General features: G+C 48.3%; 1 protein-coding gene across 1 annotated transcript; it reads left to right on the top strand.

The window, feature by feature from the left end:
• The first annotated feature begins 4,861 nt into the window (after positions 1–4,861).
• On the top strand, positions 4,862–6,136 carry LOC114683438 (eukaryotic initiation factor 4A-I-like). Its single transcript, XM_028857746.2, is given in 2 exon segments — positions 4,862–5,087; positions 5,090–6,136. Coding segments are annotated over 2 exon segments (1,218 nt in total). The 5' UTR covers positions 4,862–4,900; the 3' UTR covers positions 6,121–6,136.
• The last annotated feature ends 14,359 nt before the right edge of the window (positions 6,137–20,495 follow it).

The raw sequence follows: 20,495 nt of genomic DNA, 5'->3' as shown, positions 1-20,495 counted from the left end.
GATATTTGGTAGCACAATATTTAACATTTCAAGAAACTGTATTTGTTTTCTAAAGTGTCTGTATCATTTTACATTTTTTAAACAAACAGAATGTAGATTCCAACATTCCTACCCACATCTGTTGCTATCTATCTTTTTTGTTATTGCATTATGTGGATTTGCAGGTGTGTGGGGATGGGGAAAGTGTAAACAACAACAAACCCCTTTGAAAGTATGCAAATATTTTCCACACCAAACAACAGCAGCAGATATATAACCACAAAGCAGAAGTTCAATAAATCCTAGATGATTCCTAATAGAACTTTCAGTAGAAGTACAGACACAGGTCCAAGAAGGCTCAGCTTGTCCCCGAGCACTGGCGGCAATGAAGTCCACAGATAAGAGCACATCTAAGGGCCAGAGCACCTGCCTGGGGACCCCAACACAAGGGGAGGGTTCAGAAGCGACATGGAGAGACCGAAGAGTGAGAATGTGCACCATTCTCTGGCACCCAAGAGCAAAACAAGAATAAGATGAGATGGGGTGGAAGCACACCACACCAATAATCCCTGTACTTGGGAAGTGGAGGCAGGAGGATCAGAAGTTCAAGGATATCCTCTGCTGCACAGTGAGTTGATGACTGGAGACTCTGATTCAAAACCAACCAAAGAAAGGACCAAAACACTCACCAAAACAAAGAGCTAAAACAATGCAAACGATTTATTTTTCCCATGGCGGCTCATGCTTTTCATCCCAGCACTGGGAGGGTGTGTGTGTGTGTGTGTGTGTGTGTGTGTGTGTGTGTGTGTGTGTGCATGCATGCATGTGTGTTGGGGAGCGGGAAGCTGGACAAACCTTGGGAGCTGGTTGTCTCTTCCACTTTCCATTGTAGGCAGAGTTTTCCGTTGGACCACCAGAACGCTCTGTCCCACCAGCTGGTTCCCAAATAGTCACACAAAGACTTAATATTAATTATAAATGCTTCATCAATAGCTTAGGCTTCCTACTAACTAGCTCTTACAACGTTAATTAACCCATATACCTACCTATGTTTTACCATGTGGCTTGGTGCCTTATCTCAGTACCACATGTTCATCTTCTGCTTCCTCTGTATCACCTTGAGACTCTTGTGACTCTGTCCTTCCTCTTCCCAACATCCTCTCTCCCGGAAAATCCTGCTTAGCTATAGGCCAGTCAGCTTTTTATTAGCCCATGAGAGTAATAGCTATTCATAGTGTACGAAAAGATCTTTCCACAGCATCCCACCATTTGAATTCAGGTCTTCAGGCTTTCACTGCAAGTGCTTTTACCCCCTGAGCCATCTTTCTGACTCTGTGAAGCTATTTCTACTCATTGTTTACAAGATTGAAAAAAAAAAAAAACCACTTCAGTTTGTCCATTTTAAAGACTATTGTTGGCTGGGTGTACTGGCATGCACCTTTAATCCCAGCACTTGGGAGGCAGAGGCAGGTAGGTCTCTGTGAGTTCAAAGCCAGCCTGGTGTACATAGTGAGTTCCAGGACAGGCAGGACTACAAAGAGAGACCCTGTCTCAAAATCAAACAAACAAACAAAAAGAAACAAAACAGAGACCATTGTTTATAGAGCCTGAAGTTACAGTAGGAGAGGCACTAACTAGACCTTCAGTGGTGGAAGAACCTTGTTCACAGCCGGGAAGCCATGGAAACACATGCTCAGGAATTTACTGCCTCTCCCTCCCAGTTACCTCAGTGGTCCTGCACAAGGTCTGGGGCATGGTGTCCAGCTGTAATTCATCCCCATCAGCGGCTGCTGTTCCAGTGAAGGTCCCACACAGGTCCTGCGACCTAAGGTAAGCTTGTGAATAGGGACTCAAGGTCCCAGGCCCTAAGACACATCCCATGCTCTCTGCTCACAGGGATGGGTCAACAGAGCCAAGACCCTAGGATGCTCCTAGCCACAGGCTTCTCCCAGGGCAAGTGTGGTTCTGCCCTGGCCCCTGGGGATAGGAATCAAGTCAGCGGTTATTGTCTGGTGGCAAGCTAAAGAATTAAGAAGTGGATGGAGGAGAGCACGTGTCCTCAGCAAATTCAGAACTGCACATTAACAGCACTACCAGACTTCTAGCCAATCAAAACCTCTCAGGACTGTCTCTTTGACAATGGCCTCCGCATCTGCTTCAGATTCCTGAGTTTTGAGGGAGAAAAAACCCGAACGTGCTAGGGACACGGAGGAAGGGCCCCAGATATCCGAGGAGTGCTCCCTCTCACCCCCATGTGGTGCCCTGGTGGACAAGAGTCTACCCGCTTCTGCATCAGATGAGGATACTGGACTCAGTGTGACCTTGTCGCCGCTAGGGGGAGCCAAAGAAAGCGGTTAATAATGCTAGATGCCTTCCTCGATAACACCCGGGACCATTAGATCCTCTGTTGCACACTGGGTCAGCAGTGGGTTCAGCTCTCTGGTTGAGATCCCCTGAATAACACAAGAACATCCAAGGAAACTGGTGAGAGGTGGTGATGGGACCTAGTGAATGTACCTCGACATGTACTCTGAAGAGGGAATCCCAGTTCCTGCTTGTTTTCCTGCACACAGCAAGTCATGAGAGACCCGCTGAGGCGATGCTTGGGGTCTGAATAACGTCAGTTTCCCTCATCTAAGGCCTAATTGAGGACATCTCATTGAGAGTCCACTCTGGGTTGCTCTAGGTGAAGCAAGTTCCCCACTCCTTCACCCTCTCCCCCGTGGTTTAAACTAGCTTGAACTCAGTATATAACTCAGGGTGTCCTCACACTCCGGCGATACTCCTGCTTTTGCCTTGATAGCATGGGATTACAGGAGAGAGCCACACCTGACTCCAGTTAGGACCAAGCGTTCTTCAGACCGCTGGCCTCGATCGCCATCTGCTGGTCACTATGACACACACCTTACTGTTCTAAAGTTTCATGGAAGCGTACTTTGACAAGTTACATTATCTTAACTTGAATTTAAGAAGCTATGAAAATACATTGGGGTTATAGCTCGGTGATAGAGCCCTTGCCTCACATGCATTATGCCCTAGGTTCAATCCCTGGTGTGTGTGGGGTTAAGATAGATATTCTGTCTGCATTGTATGTGTTAAAAAGTAGTTTCAGAGACTATAAGAAGCTTACCAAACTACCAAATGCCACATCTGGAATCCAAATGATTTATCTCCCAATGCTGGATACTTTCCCATGTGACAAATGAGTCCCTGGCCTGCCTCCCTGCCTAGGTTTAGCACCTTTTCCCCAGAGAAGACTCTCATGTCCCTCTGCACATTACCCACCCATTTTCCGAGAGGAGCCAGGCTGGTGCTGAGATCAGTCTGCCTACTGACAGTGCAGGGCGCCACGATGATGTAAGCTGTCAACACATTCCTTAGTCTCAATAGATTCAAGGATCAAGCTTTTATTAATTAACATGCATTTTTGAGACCCAGTCTCTGAAAAACAGGAAATTAACGGTGCTATATTCAATAGTTGAATGTTTGGCTACTGAACATCACAGAGGGGGAAAAAAAAGATTCTTTTTTTCTTTTAAGAAAGATTCTTAAAGAACACGTTATTAAACTAGGTTTTGTTCTTCCTGTTTTTGTTTGTTTTTATTCCAAGTTCCTCTACATAGCCTGGCTGTCCTGAATCTATGGAGGCCAGGCTGGCCTTGAACTCACAGAGATCTCCCCGCCTCTGCTTTTGCTGGGATTAGAGGTAGGCACCACTATGCCTGGCTGTTTGTTTTTGAGATAGCGTCTCCTGTAGCTCAGGCTGGCCTCCAGCTGGCTGTGTAGCGGTGAGTCACTTGGAGCACCACGTGTTCCTGCCTCCACCTTCTGAGCCCTGGGATGTCGGGCGGCGGTCACTCCACTGGCTTGTTTCCCTTCCTTCCTTTCTCTTCAGCTGTGTTTCCAACCCTGCTGCTGTGTGCTCTCCACCAAGAGCTTCTCTTTCTGGGTTCCTGTTTCCTCTGCATCATGACGGAGCTGGTCTGACCGACAGAAACATTTCATTTTTCTCTCACACCGGCCATGAGGATGTGGCATTCTGTGAGGTCATGAAGGTAGGTCAGCTGCTTCCTTTGCTTCTGCCTGACTCTTGGCCTGGGCTCACAGACTGCCTGGAAGTGATAGCCATCATCCAAGTGTCCCAGTTGCCCGCCATGCCTCTGGCATTCTCCTTACTTCTGGGCCAATGTCTTCAGGAAAGGCAGCGTGACTATGGTGGCCCAGGGGCTGGTGCCCGCTAGTGGACGCCCGGGGACCTTGCAAGGTGTGTTGTTCTTCCTCTGTTCAAAGGGGTGGATCTGGTAACTAGGTCCCCATACCTCTTGTCACTGCCTTGAGCCCTGGCTCCCGGCTCCTCCTATTCCAGCCTTCTAGCTGTTTTATTTCTCCACTGGGGCCAGGCTTCTTTGTTAAGAAGGCAAAAGCTCTAGGCATCTGCTCTTTCCATTCAGAGTTCTGGGAAATTAGGAAGGATTGTCCCTCAGGACACTTACAGAGTCTCTCTGGAAAGCAGGCTTCTCTCTGCTAGACGTCTCTAGAAAATCTAAACTCAGGCCTTAGACTCAAAAGTACTTGTTCAGAATACCGTATTCATCTCTGAGAGAAGATCCCACAGACAGGAGAGGATCCAGGAAGCCACATGTAGGGCTGTGTATGGGGGGGGGGGTGGCAGCTGTTAAAACCAAGAATCAAGAGGAGAAAAGACCAAATCCATGATTGTCCAATTCAAACAAGCTGTTCTTTGGGGTACACCCAGGACTGGTCAGCCAGCTGTCTCACCCTAAGTCGGGATTTGAGAGAGCGGCCCTGCCAGCCATGGCCCCTTGAGGTCCTTTTTATAGGAGAGATAAGGTGTTCACAGGGGCAAGAGAGTTGGCTGTTACACATTGTTAGAAAAATACAATGAGAGATTCTAAGGCTCATGTCTGCAAGTCAGGATTCTCGATCCAGAGACAATGGCCCCGACGGGATGGAGCCTGAAGACGTCATCGAGAGTAACTGGAATGAGATTGTGGATAGCTTCGATGACATGAATCTCTCAGAATCCCTCCTCCGCGGTATTTATGCCTATGGTTTTGAGAAGCCCTCTGCCATCCAGCAGCGGGCCATTCTTCCTTGTATCAAGGTTATGATGTCATCGCCCAAGCCCAGTCTGGGACTGGGAAGACAGCTACCTTTGCCATCTCTATCCTGCAGCAGATTCAGTTAGATCTAAAGGCCACTCAGACTTTGGTTCTGGCACCCACTCAGGAGTTGGCGCAGCAGATACAAAAAGTGGTCATGGCATTAGGAGACTACCTGGGTGCCTCTTGTCATGCCTGTATTGGGGACACCAATGTTCGTGCTGAGGTGCAGAAGCTGCAAATGGAAGCTCCCCATATCATCGTGGGCACCCCTGGCCAGGTGTTTGATATGCTTAACTGGAGATACCTGTCCCCTAAATACATCAAGATGTTTGTACTGGATGAAGCAGATGAAATGTTAAGCCATGGGTTCAAGGACCAGATCTATGATATATTCCAAAAGCTCAACAGTAACACACAGGTAGTTTTGTTGTCCACTATAATGCCCTCTGATGTCCTTGAAGTGACCAAGAAGTTCATGAGAGACCCCATTCGGATCCTTGTCAAGAAGGAAGGATTGACCCTGGAGGGTATCCACCAATTCTACATCAATGTGGATCGAGAAGAGTGGAAGCTTGACACATTGTGTGACTTGTATGAAACCCTAACTATCACCCTGGCAGTAATCTTTATCAATACCAGAAGGAAGGTGGATTGGCTCACTGAGAAGATGCATGCCCGGGATTTCACTGTTTCTGCCATGCATGGAGATATGGACCAAAAGGAACGAGATGTGATCATGAGGGAGTTCTGGTCTGGTTCTAGCCGAGTATTAATTACCACTGACCTGTTGGCCAGAGGCATTGATGTACAGCAGGTCTCCCTAGTCATCAATTATGACCTTCCCACCAACAGGGAAAACTGCATCCACAGAATTGGTCGTGGTGGTCGCTTTGGCCGTGAAGGTGTGACTATTAACATGGTGACAGAAGAAGACAAAAGGACTCTTCAAGACATTGAGACATTCTACAACACCTCCATTGAAGAGATGCCCCTCAATGTTGCTGACCTCATTTGAGGGGCTGTCCTGCTACCTGGCCCTAGGCAGCAGGGTTCAGTCTTGGGGGGGGGGCTGAGGAACAGCTGGAGGGGGGAGGGAAGGGAGCCAAGGGAGGATGGACATCTTGTTTTTTGTTTTTGTTTCTCTCTCTCTCTCTCTCTCTCTCTCTCTCTCTCTCTCTCTCTCTCTCTCTGAATAAATGTCAATTTTTGAGGCAAAAAGAAGAAACTGTGAACATTTTAGACACCGTTTTCTTTGGAGTGGGCTCTACCCCAAGTGCCCCCCCCAAAAAAAACACTAATCCATTTCCCTAACCTAGTCACTTGATTCTAAAGGTTTTCCTACCCCAACCAAGTCTCCAAAAGTGTCAAGGGTCTAAAACATGTCTGGCCTTATTTGCTGGACCAAATCTACAGGGAGAGTCCCTGCAGGAAGTTGTCCAGGGAATTGTCCCCAGGTGAGGGGAGCAGGGGAGAGAAATTGGTAGCCATTTTTACATTGTTTTGTATAGTATTTATTGATTCAGGGAACAAACACAAAATTCTGAATAAAATCACTTGGAAACTGGAAAAAAAAGAAAAATACAATGAAAAAAAGGAGGAAAAATACAACGAAAGGGTTATGAATGGGGTCACAAGTTTAGTGGAGGTTGAAAAACATGTTTTTCAGTTTACATCAGATCTAAGAAACAGGAACTTATTCTTAATTACAAATAGAAACCTTAACTTGCAAGGACTTAACACAGGACAAACAGGAACTTATTCTTAACTGTCTTAACTGCAAACAGAACCCATAACCTGCAAGGTATATTGTTCCTGTTTTGGTCTCAGCATCATGAGAGCTGGGTGTTGTGGGCTGGGTTAGGAGGAAGGCAGGCATACCACTAAGCCAACTCGGAATGGGACCGGGATGGGGTCTACATGACTGGGAACGGGCTGGGGCAACATGACTGACTGATGGAGTAGGCAGGGAACTACCTAGGAGGAGTGTAATCCACTTGAGCCAGGCAGAGAGACTTCTTGAGGGAAGTGATTATCTGAGTTGCATCTTCAAGGATGAGGCTTCAGTTAGGCACTGGGCGGATTGAAGGAGGTCTTTAGTCTCTTCCTTCCTGAGACTCTGTCCGTCATTAGGGGTCCACTGATCCCGAATCTCCTCCCCGAACTTTCCCTCATCTATCCCATCTTCTTTTCCCGGCCAGCCTCTCCCAGCCCTGACTGTAACAAGCACCCCAAGGTTGCGTATGGCACTGTCCTTGTCACATGCAGTCCCTTCTACGTGGACTGCTCCTAGCTTACTTGCCTATCTGATGAACTTGTTCATCCTTTAAGATCCAGCTGGATGTTCAAGCCTTTCTGGTACCTTTCCACGAGCCTCCCTTCAATCACATGTCTGTGCCATGAACCAACACATGTTAGGTTTGGTGTAGTTCCACATTGCTACTTTTTGTTTAGGTATCTCTGTCTTTCAGCTGCTTAGAATCTCTTATAGACTGGCAGAGGATGGGCTGGCTTTTCCCAATCAAATAAATGATTGGTCAGGTGGATGAATGGATAGATGGATGGATGGGTGGGTGGGTGGGTGGATGGGTGGGTGGGTGGATGGATGGATGGGTGGGTGGGTGGGTGGATGGATGGGTGGGTGGGTGGATGGATAGGTGGGTGGGTGGATGGGTGGGTGGGTAGATGGATGGATGGATGGGTGGGTGGGTGGATGGATGGATGGGTGGGTGGGTGGGTGGGTGGATGGATGGGTGGGTGGGTGGATGGATGGGTGGGTGGGTGGATGGATGGGTGGGTGTGGTGGATGGATGGGTGGGTAGGTGGATGGGTGGGTGGATGGGTGGGTGGGTGGGTGGGTGGTAGATGGATGGATGGATGGGTGGGTAGGTGGATGGGTGGGTGGGATGGATGGGTGGGTGGGATGGATGGGTGGGTGGGTAGATGGATGGGTGGTGGGTAGATGGATGGGTGGGTAGATGGATGGGTGGGTGGATGGATGGGTGGGTGGATGGATGGGTGGGTGGATGGATGGGTGGGTGGATGGGTGGGTGGGTGGATGGATGGGTGGGTGGATGGGTAGGTAGATGGATGGATGAATGGATGGATGGATGGATGGATGGATGGAAGCACAACTTTAAAAAAACAATCAAGAAACACCCCTGCTAACAAAGATGGCTCTCCCCGACTCGCAGTTCTGTTCCAGGACACGGTCCTTCAGGGATTTAGCCATATGTTATTAAAGTGAATTAAAATTTACTTGAAATAACCGCAGACTCCCCCGCTCCCCTGAGCTTGCAATGACCAGATTACATCTCCTCCAGGCACAGAAGTTTGACATTTTGTTGCAAAGTCATTTTCTTCTCATTTCCTTGTGTTGCTAAAATATTCCGTTTCTCTTCACTTCCCCTCTGTGTCCCCATTACTCACATTTAGTTAAATTTATCCACTGCCATTTAATCATCTGAGATAGGTTTGCTGGTGTGGATGTTCTCTGGGCATTGCCTTCTCTCCGAAGACCATCTGTCTCTCCACACTGAGAACAGAACCCAGACCCCTCCCCGTGGGGGACAGAGATTCCCTGAGTTTCTTCCAAGGCTGACTTTGACTTCGGGGTCCTCCTTTCTCCACCATACTCATCATGCTTCCCTTTCTCCGGACTCCTCCTCTGCTTCCTGGAACGTGGTTGCTTTGCTTTAAATTTTATTACCTTTATTTAGTTAGTTTGTGGGTGGGGGGAGGGCACGCACATGCCATAGAGGTCAGAGGATAACTTGTGGGAATTGATTCTCTCCTTCTATGGGGTAGGTCCTGGGGATGAAATTGAGGTCATCAGGCTTGGCAGCAAGAACCTTTACCCACTGAGCCACCTGGCCTGCCTAGAACATTGTTTTTATTTTGCCTCCAGATCAAGCAGTTCTGGTATCCTTTAGTCACTCAGACAAAAGGACATCATAATTCCTCTCTGAATAGGTTTAATCAGCCTGTAAAGGAACAAAATTGCCAGCTGGGTGGCAGAAGGGGATGAGCTTGAGATACTGCCACACCAGCCACGGTCCTTAGCGGGCGGGACACCTGCTTCTTTCTCACCCATCCTCATGTTAGCACAGAGACCTTTGTTCTCCCCAGAGACATTTGGGAAAGACCATGTCTTGGGGAGAAATTCATGTCTTAGGGAGAGCTGAATCCTCATTTGACCTCTTCTTGTGGCACGTGGGGACTTTGGGACTAAAGACTCTTCAGAGCAGTGGGGCTCAGGAACAGCATCGACCCTACCTGGGCCCCAGGAGGTAAGAGCAGCCCTTGGGTGCTGCATCTACAGTGTGCTGGGCTCCGAGTGTATCTGGGAAGTGGGTGCTGTGAATCCCCAACCTTGGCAAAGCGTTCGCCCTTTGTCTCAAACTCAGGGGAAGGGGCCACGTGGAACTATTTGGTAGGGTCAAACCGTATTTTTGAGAGCTTTAAGGATGTAGCAGATCCAGGATGCCAGAGAATCTCAACATCAGAAGACAGGCAGGCCTCCATGGTCCAGCAAGGAAGAGAGCCACACTGGGATGTGGCTGCATGCCAAGATCAAGAGTGGCCACTGACCTGAGAGAACCAGCATGGAGTCAACTTAGAATCTGAGCAAGAAGCTTCCTGGCCTGCTATGGTGATTTATACCTAAAAGCCTGGGAGATGGAAGTGGGAAGATAGTAAGTTTGAGAGCAGTATGAGCTACAAGACCTCATCTTAACAAACAAGTAAGCATAACAAACACAACACACACACACACACACACACACTGACACCAAGCACAAACTGGCAGGAGAAAAAGACAGCAGCAGAAAAAAGCTGAGGGCATTGCTGTCCTAGGGGCAACGAGGACTCCTAAGGGGACTTGCCTTCCACAGAATCCAGGGGCAAGGAAAAAGCGGCCCTGGGCACATTCGTCTTTATTTTGTTGATGGTGTCTTATGTAGCCCAGGCTGGTCTCAGACTCACTGCATAGCTGAAGGTGGCTTTGAACTTCTAATCTTCCAGTTTCTACCTCCTGAGTGCTGGCAGCAGGCATTCACCTCCATAAGAATCCAGGGCTCTGTGCATGCCAGACAAGCACTCTATGAGGTGCATCTCTAGCCACCACGGAGTAGATTTCTAGGACAAAAAGGGGTGCTGGAAAGTTAGGTCAGTGGTTAAGTGCACTGGCTGTTCTTACGGAAGACCCAGGTTTAATTCCCGTCATCCACATGGAGGATCACAACCATCTGTCCCTTCAGTCCGAGTGATCTTGTGGGATCTGACGCCTCTCTAATGGCCTTAAAGCATCAGGCACACACGGAGTATATAGACATGCATGCAGGCAAAACCATTATATAAGTAAATAAATTTTTAAAAAAGACGAAGAGGACACAGATAAAGTACTTTGTAGTTATATTTTATGAGTCATATTTGTTTAGTTGTTTGAGACAGGGTCTCTCCGTGTAGCCCTGGCTTTCCTGGAACTTGTTCTGTAGACCAGACTGGCCTCAAACTCAGAGAGATCTGCCTGCCTCTGCCTCTGAGTGCTGGGATTAAAGGCGGCCACCGTCCGGCTATGAGTCATATTTAGAGACCTTAGCATGTATGATCATACTTAAATTTTTTGTCTGTTTTTTTGTTTTTCTCTCTGTGTACCCCTGGCTGCTTAAAACTCTCTATGTAGACCAGGGTGGTCTCAAACTCACAGAGACCTGCCTACCTCAGCCTCCCAAGTGCTGTGATTAAAGGTATATGCCTCTACACCCACTTTAAATTTTTATTTAATAAAATATACTTTACTCTTGGGTCCATTTCAAGCATATTTATTAATTTATTTGTTTTTAGAACAAGATTGAATCTCCAGCCTGCGTTTGTCCATGTTTTCTTTGATCTCCTGTTGTATCTTGGCTGAAGGAAACACTATTGTTTTCCAAGTAGTTTGTTTGGGTTTTTTGTTTGTTTGTTTGTTTTTTCGAGACAGGGTTTCTCTGTGTAGCTTTGTGCCTTTCCTGGAACTCACTTGGTAGCCCAGGCTGGCCTCTAACTCACAGAGATCCACCTGGTTCAGCCTCCCGAGTGCTGGGATTAAAGGTGTGCGCCACCACTGCCCGGCTCCAAGTAGTTTGTAAGATGTACTTTTTTTTTTTTTTTTAATCTCATTTACTTCTTACAACAACTGTTCCATGTTTGAGGATCAGAAATCAAGGATTGGATTCAAGGGCACATAAGGACACAAGGCCTAACCAAGGTTCATTGGGAAAGTTAGGCCTGGCCTAGGCTGAGGGCTCAGGTAGCCAGAAGGGTGGCCAGTGAGGTGGGGTGCAAAGGCTTCAGCCACCTTCCCTTAAATCACCATTACCACTTCCATGTTTTAAATTTTTATTTCTTATTTATTTATGTGCTGTGCTGTGGTACACGGTACTCTGTACACGCTAGGTGAGCTCTCTGCCGTGGAGCTACATCCGCATTAAACATAGCTCCACCCCAATTACCACCACCACCACCACCATGACCGCCGCCGCCGCCGCCGTCGCCATCATCATCACTGTTGTAGCTTTGATTTTATCGAGACAGCATCTCACCACAAAGCCCAGGCTAGCCCTGAACTTACTGAGTAACCCAAGTTGGCCTTGAACGCCAGATCTCCTCCAACCTTCTAAGACGGCAGGATAGAATCACCACGCCCGGCTCTACTACCCTGTCGCTTGTAACTATGGCCAAACCTATGACAAGAAGCAGTTTAAGGGAGAAATGGTTCATTTTGGTTCACAGTTTGAAGGCTTGACAGTGCAAAGTTGAAGAACCTGGTGAGGTCCATCTTGCTTTGCTGGTGGGGACTGTCTACAGAGTCCTGGAGGAGATCACATGGCAAGGGGGATGCACATAGGGCTCAAAGCCAAGCTTCCTTAGCAGGTAAAGTCTCACAATAATTTATTAACTATTAGATGACAGCAGAACCCTCATGGCCTGGTTGTCTCTTAAAAGCCCCACTTGTTCTTGTCTCTTTTTTTTTTTCCCACCTTTTTTTTTTTTTTTTTTTGAGACAGGGTTTCTCTGTGTAGTTTTGCGCCTTTCCTTGAGCTCACTTGGTAGCCCAGCTGCCTCAACTCGCAGAGATCCGCCTGGCTCTGCCTTCCAAGTGCTGGGATTAAAGGCGTGCGCAACCACGCCCGGCTCTTTTCCCACCTTTTTAATAGCAATGTGAATTAAATTAAACAAAATGAGGGGAGGTGTGGTAGCAGATAGCTCCATGGCGGCAGCGGTGTGCAGCTGGCACTCACATCTTTGTGGGAGCACTCACACCCTCACATCTTTGTGGGAGCACTCACACCCTCACATCTTTGTGGGAGCACTCACACCCTCACATCTTTTTGGACATTAATTGTAGCTGCTACAGTTCAGAGATTTAGTCTGTTATTGTCATGGTGGGAAGCATGGCAGCGTGCAAGCAGACAGGAGCTGAGAGTTTTATATCTTGATTCACAGGCAGCATAAGTGAATGCCACACTAGGCCTATCTTGAGCATTTGAGACTTCAAAGCTGGCCCCCACAGTGACACACTTCCTCAACAAACACACCTACACAATCTCTATAGTGCATTCTGTGGGCAGCAAAAAGTCGTCAGGATCCCAGCACCCAGGAGGCAGGGGTAGATGGATTTCTGTGAGTTCCAGGCCAGCCGGGGCTACCTCGTGAGATTCTTTTCTGTCTGATATGAACATATGCACCTCACACTAACGAAAAGTAGTCAGGATAGCACCCAGAGAGAGATGAGGAGTTCAGAGACAGAGACAAAAAGAAGAAAGAGAGACAGAGACAGAGAGACAGATGGGGGTGGGGCAAAGTCAGATCTCCTAGGAGATAAAACCCCGAGGCCTGTCCTGAGCAATCCACTTCGGCCACAGAGGATCCACCTCCTAAACATTCACTTGTCTCCTGGCTGCAGGTAGAAGGCTTCTTTCTTGTTCCCCTCAAGGGAGCTCTGTCAAGAGGCTCTGGTTCATTGAGTCTGCTCACGATACTTAACCCAATCAAGACCCACTACCAAGGAAACAGCCTTTGAAAGCAGTGCCACCAGCTGGAGAGCAAGTGCCCAAATGTCCCCCTCTGAGGGGGCATTTCACACTCAATCCACAACACTTTCCAAGGTGGTTCTGGGCGGAGCCTCCTCACAAGTGTCTATGCGCCTGACCAGACTTTGACTAGGCTGTATGATCCACCCTGTCCCCCACAAGTCTCTCATGAAGGAGCCAAGAGCAGGGGGTTTCCTTCGTTGATGGTGGCTCATGAACTGATTGGGTTAAACTTCACTCACAGACTCTGAACCCGAGCCTCTTGGCAGGAGCTCCATTTCTAGAGAGGGAAAAGAAGGAAGTCTCCATCTGCAGAGCCAGAGATGAGTGGGTGGCTCCAGGTCCAGTGTGGGGAGACACTGCCTGTGGCTGGACAGTTCCTAGGAGCCAGGTAGGGCTTTCACAACTGCCTTTCTCCTGGAGATTCCCTAGGATGCCTGTTGTGACATCCCACCCTCTGTAAACTCCAGGTTGAGAGTTCTGTTTGTGCAATAACACATCCCTCATCAAGACAGCCTAAAACAATGGCTGTCATGAAAAATTTATAGTTCTGGAACTAGATGTACTAGATTTTTCTTTTTAAAAAATATATTTTATTTATTTATAAGTAACAAATATCATTATACTTTATTTAAAAAACACGCATATCTGTGTGTCTCTGTGAATATGTTAAAAAGCTGTGTATGTGTGTTACAAGCCACAGTGTGTGTGTGTGTGTGTGTGTGTGTGTGTGTGTGTGTGTGTCTCTATGTCACAAGCCATGGTGTGTATGTGGAGATCAGAAGAACTTTCGAGAGTTAGTTCTCCCCTCCCTTCGTGTGAGTTCCAGAGATCCAACTTAGGTCATGTCATGAGGGATTGTTGCATTAATGGGTGAAAGGTTATTTTGAAAGTGCATCTGCTAAACAAATTTGGCTCTGACCTTTGTGTGACTCTTTTTGTTACATAATACCACTTTGGAAAGCTACAAAGAGTCTCCACCAATAAGAGAGAGGTAGCCCTTCCACACTGAGAAGAACTTTCAAACCCAGAAGCTCAGCACAAAACCTTCCTACAGTATAAGCTGCTCACTCTCAGATAACCTGTTACAGCAACAGAAAACAGACTAAGTGTCTAAATCTTTGCATTGGTGGAGAACAATGGGCGAGTCTGCTTAAAAGAAACCCCCTGGTACAGACTGTCACTTACGGTGGGGGTGGAACGAGGCTGTATGGTTCCCCGCTCACCCTCCTCTGCCTGGCAGTTAGGGGAGGTATCTGCTGGGGGCTCATGCCGTATGTTGAACTGGTTCTGAAAGTCAGATCTTGACTTTTGCCTCTTCTGACTTCGTGGTAGCAGCCATCGTTGGGGTGTCCATTGGACACTGTTCTGATTCAGAAGCATCTCTTTTTTATTTCCAATGGAGGGTTTCCAGAAGGTGCTGAAAAGTCTGGGGCAGCAGTGGGTGAACTGCCAGAGGCCATGCCTGTCTGCAGCTAATCTGATGTGACTTGTTTTCCTGGCCACCAGAACTCAGGGCCAGGAATAAAAAGCACCAGGGGCAGAGGCTATGGCTCCCCATGTTGCTGGCCTTACTGGCTCTCAATACCCGCAGGGCTCACTCTCAGCCACAGGGAGCCGGAGGGGGCCTATCCAAGGACTCACGACGGGTTTGTGCACTGTGGGAGTTCAGCTTTGTTTATACTCAAAAAGCCCCAGAAAAACCTTCCCCTGAAACTGCCACCATCAGGCATTTATTAAGCTTGAGCTGACTGGGGCCAGTTCTCCTGGTTGGCTAAAATTGGCCTGAAAAATAGAGTAATTTGTGGTTGTCAGATCCTAAATTAAATGATTCGAATACTACTGTGGCTGATTAAAGGACTTTATTCAATTTCCTCTTGACCACATGTTCTTCGGTGAGGGCAGGAGAGACACTGTTTCTGGAAGAAATACAGTATTCAGAGAGTGCTTATCTGATCTCTGGATGGCATTTATTAAATACGGCTCTCCCCTTTGTTCCTCAATGAAAGATGAGGCTGAAGAAGGAAGAGGAAGTGATTATTGTTTGTTTAACTGTGTATAACTCTCCCGTCAAGCTTTTGGACAGATGCCTCCTTAGGGCACCAGGCTGGGTATCTAAGAGAAGTTCAAGGACCCAAAAAGGTATCCAGGCAACAGTAACAAAGGTCAGCAAATAAAAAGCAAGAATGAGTCAATGAGAAGGAACAATCTGGAGCTGTGTCGGATGGTCTGAGAGAGATGCCCACCTCACCCACAGCCATTGCAGAGAGATCATGCCAGCCATGTTAAGCCCCCTTCTTGGGGACCAGGGCCGAAGGAAGCAATCCAGAGACAGAGGATACGTTCTGGCAAACAAGGGGAGCTGACTCGGAACGGCATGACCTCCAGAGACCAGGCAGCTAAGCGGCTGCTGCAGGAAGGACAGAGGTCGCAGCATATTCAGTTTGCCGTGTGCTGAGTGGCAAGAAGCAGAAACTTTGAGACATGAAAGAGGTGCTTTGAGTCCAGGAGGACGAAGGGTTGTTGGCTGGGAGAGAATAAGCACGGAGAGAGATGTCTTGGGGCTCTAGGATTAAGGGGGTGTGACCAACTGGCCCCAGGTAGCCCTCACCCTGGTCTGCCTCCTGTTCCAGGTTCTCTCTAGCTTAGGCTCAGCCAGCGAACAAGCCCACTCCTGTGTAAGGAGGCCTAAACAGGAAGTGGAGAAGCCCAGCAGAAGACATCGTCTGCACTCAACACGGGAAGAGTCCTGGGATCAGCCATTTTCAGAGAGTGGTTTATCTAGTCTCAAAGGAGCCCGAGGAGACCAGAATAGTGGGGGAAGGGAACGACCTTTGGAGGGTGGCCCATGCTGCGGAAGAATCAGGCTCACCACCCTAGAGCCACATTTCCTTCCCTTAACCTTTCTTGCACCCTGCTTTTGTCCCTGGCGTAAAAGAAAGACACGCAGACCTTAGATGATCAGTTCTCAACCCGTGGGTCTCGACCCCTTGGGGGTTGAACGACCCTTTCATAGAAGACACCTAAGACTCATCGGAAGACATAGATATTTACATTACGAGTCATAACGGTAGCAAAATTACAGTTATGAAGTAGCAGCACAAATAATTTTATGGTTGGGGGGTCACCACCACATGAGGAATTGTGTTCAGGGTTGCAGCATGAGGAAGGTCGAGAACCACTGCCTTAGACTGAGGCCAGGCTGCAGTCCTACTCAGGGCCAACACACTAGGAGCTCTCTTCAAATTCCAGGTTCCTTCAAGAGCTACCAAGACAGTCAGTCCTTGGATGGACCCAGAAAGGAATACGTGTAAAAGAATCTTGCCTGGCTCAAGACTTCGTGAAGGATGAATTCATCTTACTGGATTCCCTCAGCTTATTGAATGGATGGTTTTAATTTACACTTTTTTTTTCATATATTGAAAACTGTCTCAAATAAGGCTATAGGTCCTAGTTCTCACTGCTGGGTCACATACTAGCTCTGACGCTTTTTGTGTGGCTGTGAACAGGTTTTTTAACCTGTGGGTGTTGCCCTTTATTATCTATAGGCTCACAAGGACCCACCCCTCCCTTTGAGGGTTAGGAGATTTAAAGGAGCTGATGCTTGTGAGGACTTGTGATAGATCCTGCCTATGAAAACATCTGCTTGATGTTTCATTGGGCATTTGTTTTCATGCCAAACGTTTCTTCTCTGTCCTTGCCCATTTTTATGGAGGTCATTTTTCTAGTTGCCCTGCCAGGGCCCTCCCTGGTCAAGGTAGCTCTCCTGCTGTGGCCTTCACAGCCTCCAGGGGGCGCACAGGGCCCACGCTGTCTTTGTGGTGGCAGCCTGCAGGAGCTGGGCAGAATTCTGGATCCAGGTGCCAGGATCCAGGATCCAGGTTCAACCTGGACTGCCTGGGTCCTACATCCTGTTTCTGCACTCTTACCTACCTAAGCATGATGGGTGAAAAAGGAACCTGGCAGGGCGGCCGGACGCTTGTGTGAAGAGTATAACCTTCTAGATAGATCTCTGCTTTGTCCCACCTTTGTTTGAGACTTTGGGCTTTCAAAGTGATGCTGGATTGTTTGTCAGGGTAAGCTTTCTCCTCTCGCCTTATATAGATGACAAACCTTGCCAACTGGAAGCAAGATTGTGTCCCAAGAGACAGTTCCTTCTGGCGGCCCTCTGTGGGGACACTGGGAATGATGTGGTAAATAAAGTCGTTTATTATTATTGTTATTATTATTAACCAATGTCTTTAGTCTCACTGTGGTCCTAGGAACTGGGGTCTGATGTCTGGGTATAGAGGAAGCTGGTGCATGGACTCCCACTGGGTCAGCTAGTTGGGGGCCAGTGGCAAGAGGCCTTAGATGGAGGTGCTGTAAGTGAGGAATAGAAGAGGGGCTCACATGCTGAGAGGGAGGCATATGGGTGGCCGTGGAGTCCCAGATAAAAATGAGGGAACCAAGCCGGGTGGTGATGGCGCATGCCTTTAATCCCACCCAGCACACGGGAGGCAGAGGCTGGCGGATCTCTGTGAGTTCAAGGACAGCCTGGTCTACAGAGTGAGATCCAGGACAGCCAGGGCCACACAGAGAAACTCTGTCTCAAAAAAAAAAAAAAAAAAAAGGCCAGGCGGTGGTGGCGCACGCCTTTAATCCCAGCACTTGGGAGGCAGAGGCAGGCGGATCTCTGTGAGTTCGAGGCCAGCCTGGGCTACCAAGTGAGTTCCAGGAAAGGCGCAAAGCTACACAGAGAAACCCTGTCTCGAAAAACCAAAAAAAAAAAAAAAAAAAAAAAAAAGAGGGAACCACAAAATGCTGAGCTATAGACCAGAGACATCTGTAGAGCAACAGAGAATGAAGGAGACACAGGGTGCTTTGGTGTAGTAAGGATGTCACTCTAGTGGCCATGACTATACCAGGTCAAGTCTGGATGTGGCAGGGAATGGAGAGGATTGTGAGCTGGGTGACTCACAGCAACACTCACTCAAGATGAAGGCAGGTCTTTGATGGGAGAGGAGACAAGCAAAGGCTCAGAATTAAGGACTACCACGGGAGAACAGTATGGAAGAACCCGAAAAGCTGTTTTCATGATGCCCTAAAGCACAGAACAACGGCTTCCAGAGATAATGTGGGAAGGGCATGGAGAATGCAGAGTCACCCCAGGACACTGTAGAAGCTGGGGTCAAGCATCTTCAGAGCAGGAGATGGCAGAGGACACTGAGGATGTGTCTATGACAGAAGGCCTCTCTGCCTTCCAGGATCAGAAGGAGTGGGTCGACGTGAGGTGTCAGTTGGTAGGAGGAGGCTGGACAGTCTCTCTGAGCACCACATGGACCAGCAGGCAGAGGCAGGGCAGCGTGGCTCTCCATGGCACCCTAGTTACCAGACTCTGTGTGGCAGGACCCATCTCTTACTAGGAATCCCTTGCACCATGACAGGTGCTTGGAGCTAGTCACAACTCTGACTGCATGCCAAGGAGCCCCATGTGAGAACTCTTCCGGAAGCATTGAGTGCTCTAAAGACCTACTGCTTGGCATGTGGATCCCATTAGAGGGAACATTTTATCACAATGGAGGCACAAGTAGGTTGTTGGATGGTAATTGCTTTCCTAACCTTCAAAGAAAAATGCATCGCAAACCCACCACAATTAACTAAATTCCTTTTTTTATTTAAAGCTATTTAGAAATATTAGCAACTGACTTGGTCTCCAGGTTGTTGTGGTGTGGGTTTTTTTTTTTCTTTTTCTTTTGAATCCCATAAAGTATTGTAAGTGCTCCAGGGGGGAGGAATGGGAAGATGTTTGCATTTTCAGCTCAGCAGCCAACCGTTGCTCAAATAATAGCTTCAATGCGTAACCTGGGAGCTTAATATCCTCAAATATTTATAATTATGCGGAAATAGCCCTAAGAACTGTTCAGATTACTCACAGCTGGATTATTATCTGCATCCAATATTCACAACCTCAAAACTGATTTTCAGAATTCAAGTGCCCCTCTATTGGGCATGGGTATGTGGGATCTGTGGGCAGTTCCTAACGGAAAAAAGAGATAGGGTGGAGAGCTCTCTCTAGCATATCACGGTTCCTTCCCCTGCTGAATGTAAGTTCTCTCCTGTTTTCCCAGGATGTGAAAAGTCTGGACATGAAACATCAGTAGTGACCAGCCCCACTGGTCATGGGGAAGGAAGAGTCAGTATGGGTTATAAACACACACGTGGGGAGCATTCAGACATTCTTAACAAACCCTTTAGTTAGCCCATGGATGAAGTCTCACATTCAGGAGTCCCTCCAGGGCTGGGAAGATGGCTCCATTAATAAAGTTCTTCTGTGCAAGTGTGAGAAACTGAGTCCTGTAGAACCTGCATAAAAACCATGGGGACCTGGAGACTGGAGGACCCCTGGGCCTGATGGCCGGCTAGTCTAGCTGAATGAGTGAGCTTCAGACTCAGGAAGAGACCTGTCTCCAAAAACAAGGCAAAGCAGTGTAGTGGTGGTGCACACCTTTAATCCCAGCACTCAGGAGGCAGAGGCAGGTGGATCTCTGTGAGTTCAAGGCCAGCCTGGTCTACAGAGTTCCAGGACAGCCAGGGATGTTACACAGAGAAACTCTGTCTCAAAAAGCCTCCCCCAACCCCCACAAAAAAAAAAGAAGGTGAAAAAAGAAGGTTGAGGGGCCCCTGCTCAGGCAGGTGCTAGCCACCCACATGCCAGCCTGGGTCCTCAAGGCCTGGGCTGGTGGGGAGGCACCCACAGCCTGGGCAGACGGCTCCCATTATGATGAGCAAATGTGAGGTGGAGAAATGGGAGAGAAAGAGAAGTGGATGGTTCATTTGCTGTGGGGAGATGCAGACTGGAAGAAGTGAATTTGGTGAGGAGTAGGCTGATGTAGGAGGCCTGCTGGTCACCTGGGGCCATGGTGACGTCCAGGCCCAGGCTGCTGCCAAGGATCATGTCTGAGTCTGTGGTCCTACCACAGCCAGGGTCTGCATGGACATCCATAGTCCATGTTGCCGCCAAACTCCACAAGGATTCCCAATGTCTGGGCTGCCACCTGTGGCCATGCCCAAGGGCTGCCACCAAAGCCACTCTGATCTGTGTGGCCTAAATGGCCACCTGGGGCCATGGTGTCATCCAGGCCTGAGCTGCTGCTGAGGTCCATGCCTGGACCCATGGCCCTACAGCAGCCAGGGTCTGTGTTAGTGTCCGTAGCCAATGTTGCCACTAAAAGCCACACAGAAGCCTGAGGTCTGGGCCGCCACTGGGGCCATATTCATGCCAAGGGCTGTGCTGCCACTGGGGCCATGCTGATCTAGGTGACCTTTGATGCCACCTGGG

This window comes from Peromyscus leucopus, chromosome 5 (genome assembly GCF_004664715.2).
Source record: "Peromyscus leucopus breed LL Stock chromosome 5, UCI_PerLeu_2.1, whole genome shotgun sequence".
NCBI lineage: Eukaryota > Metazoa > Chordata > Mammalia > Rodentia > Cricetidae > Peromyscus > Peromyscus leucopus.
The sequence above is the reverse complement of the archived record's forward strand: the minus strand, read 5'-3'. Positions and strand labels throughout refer to the sequence as shown.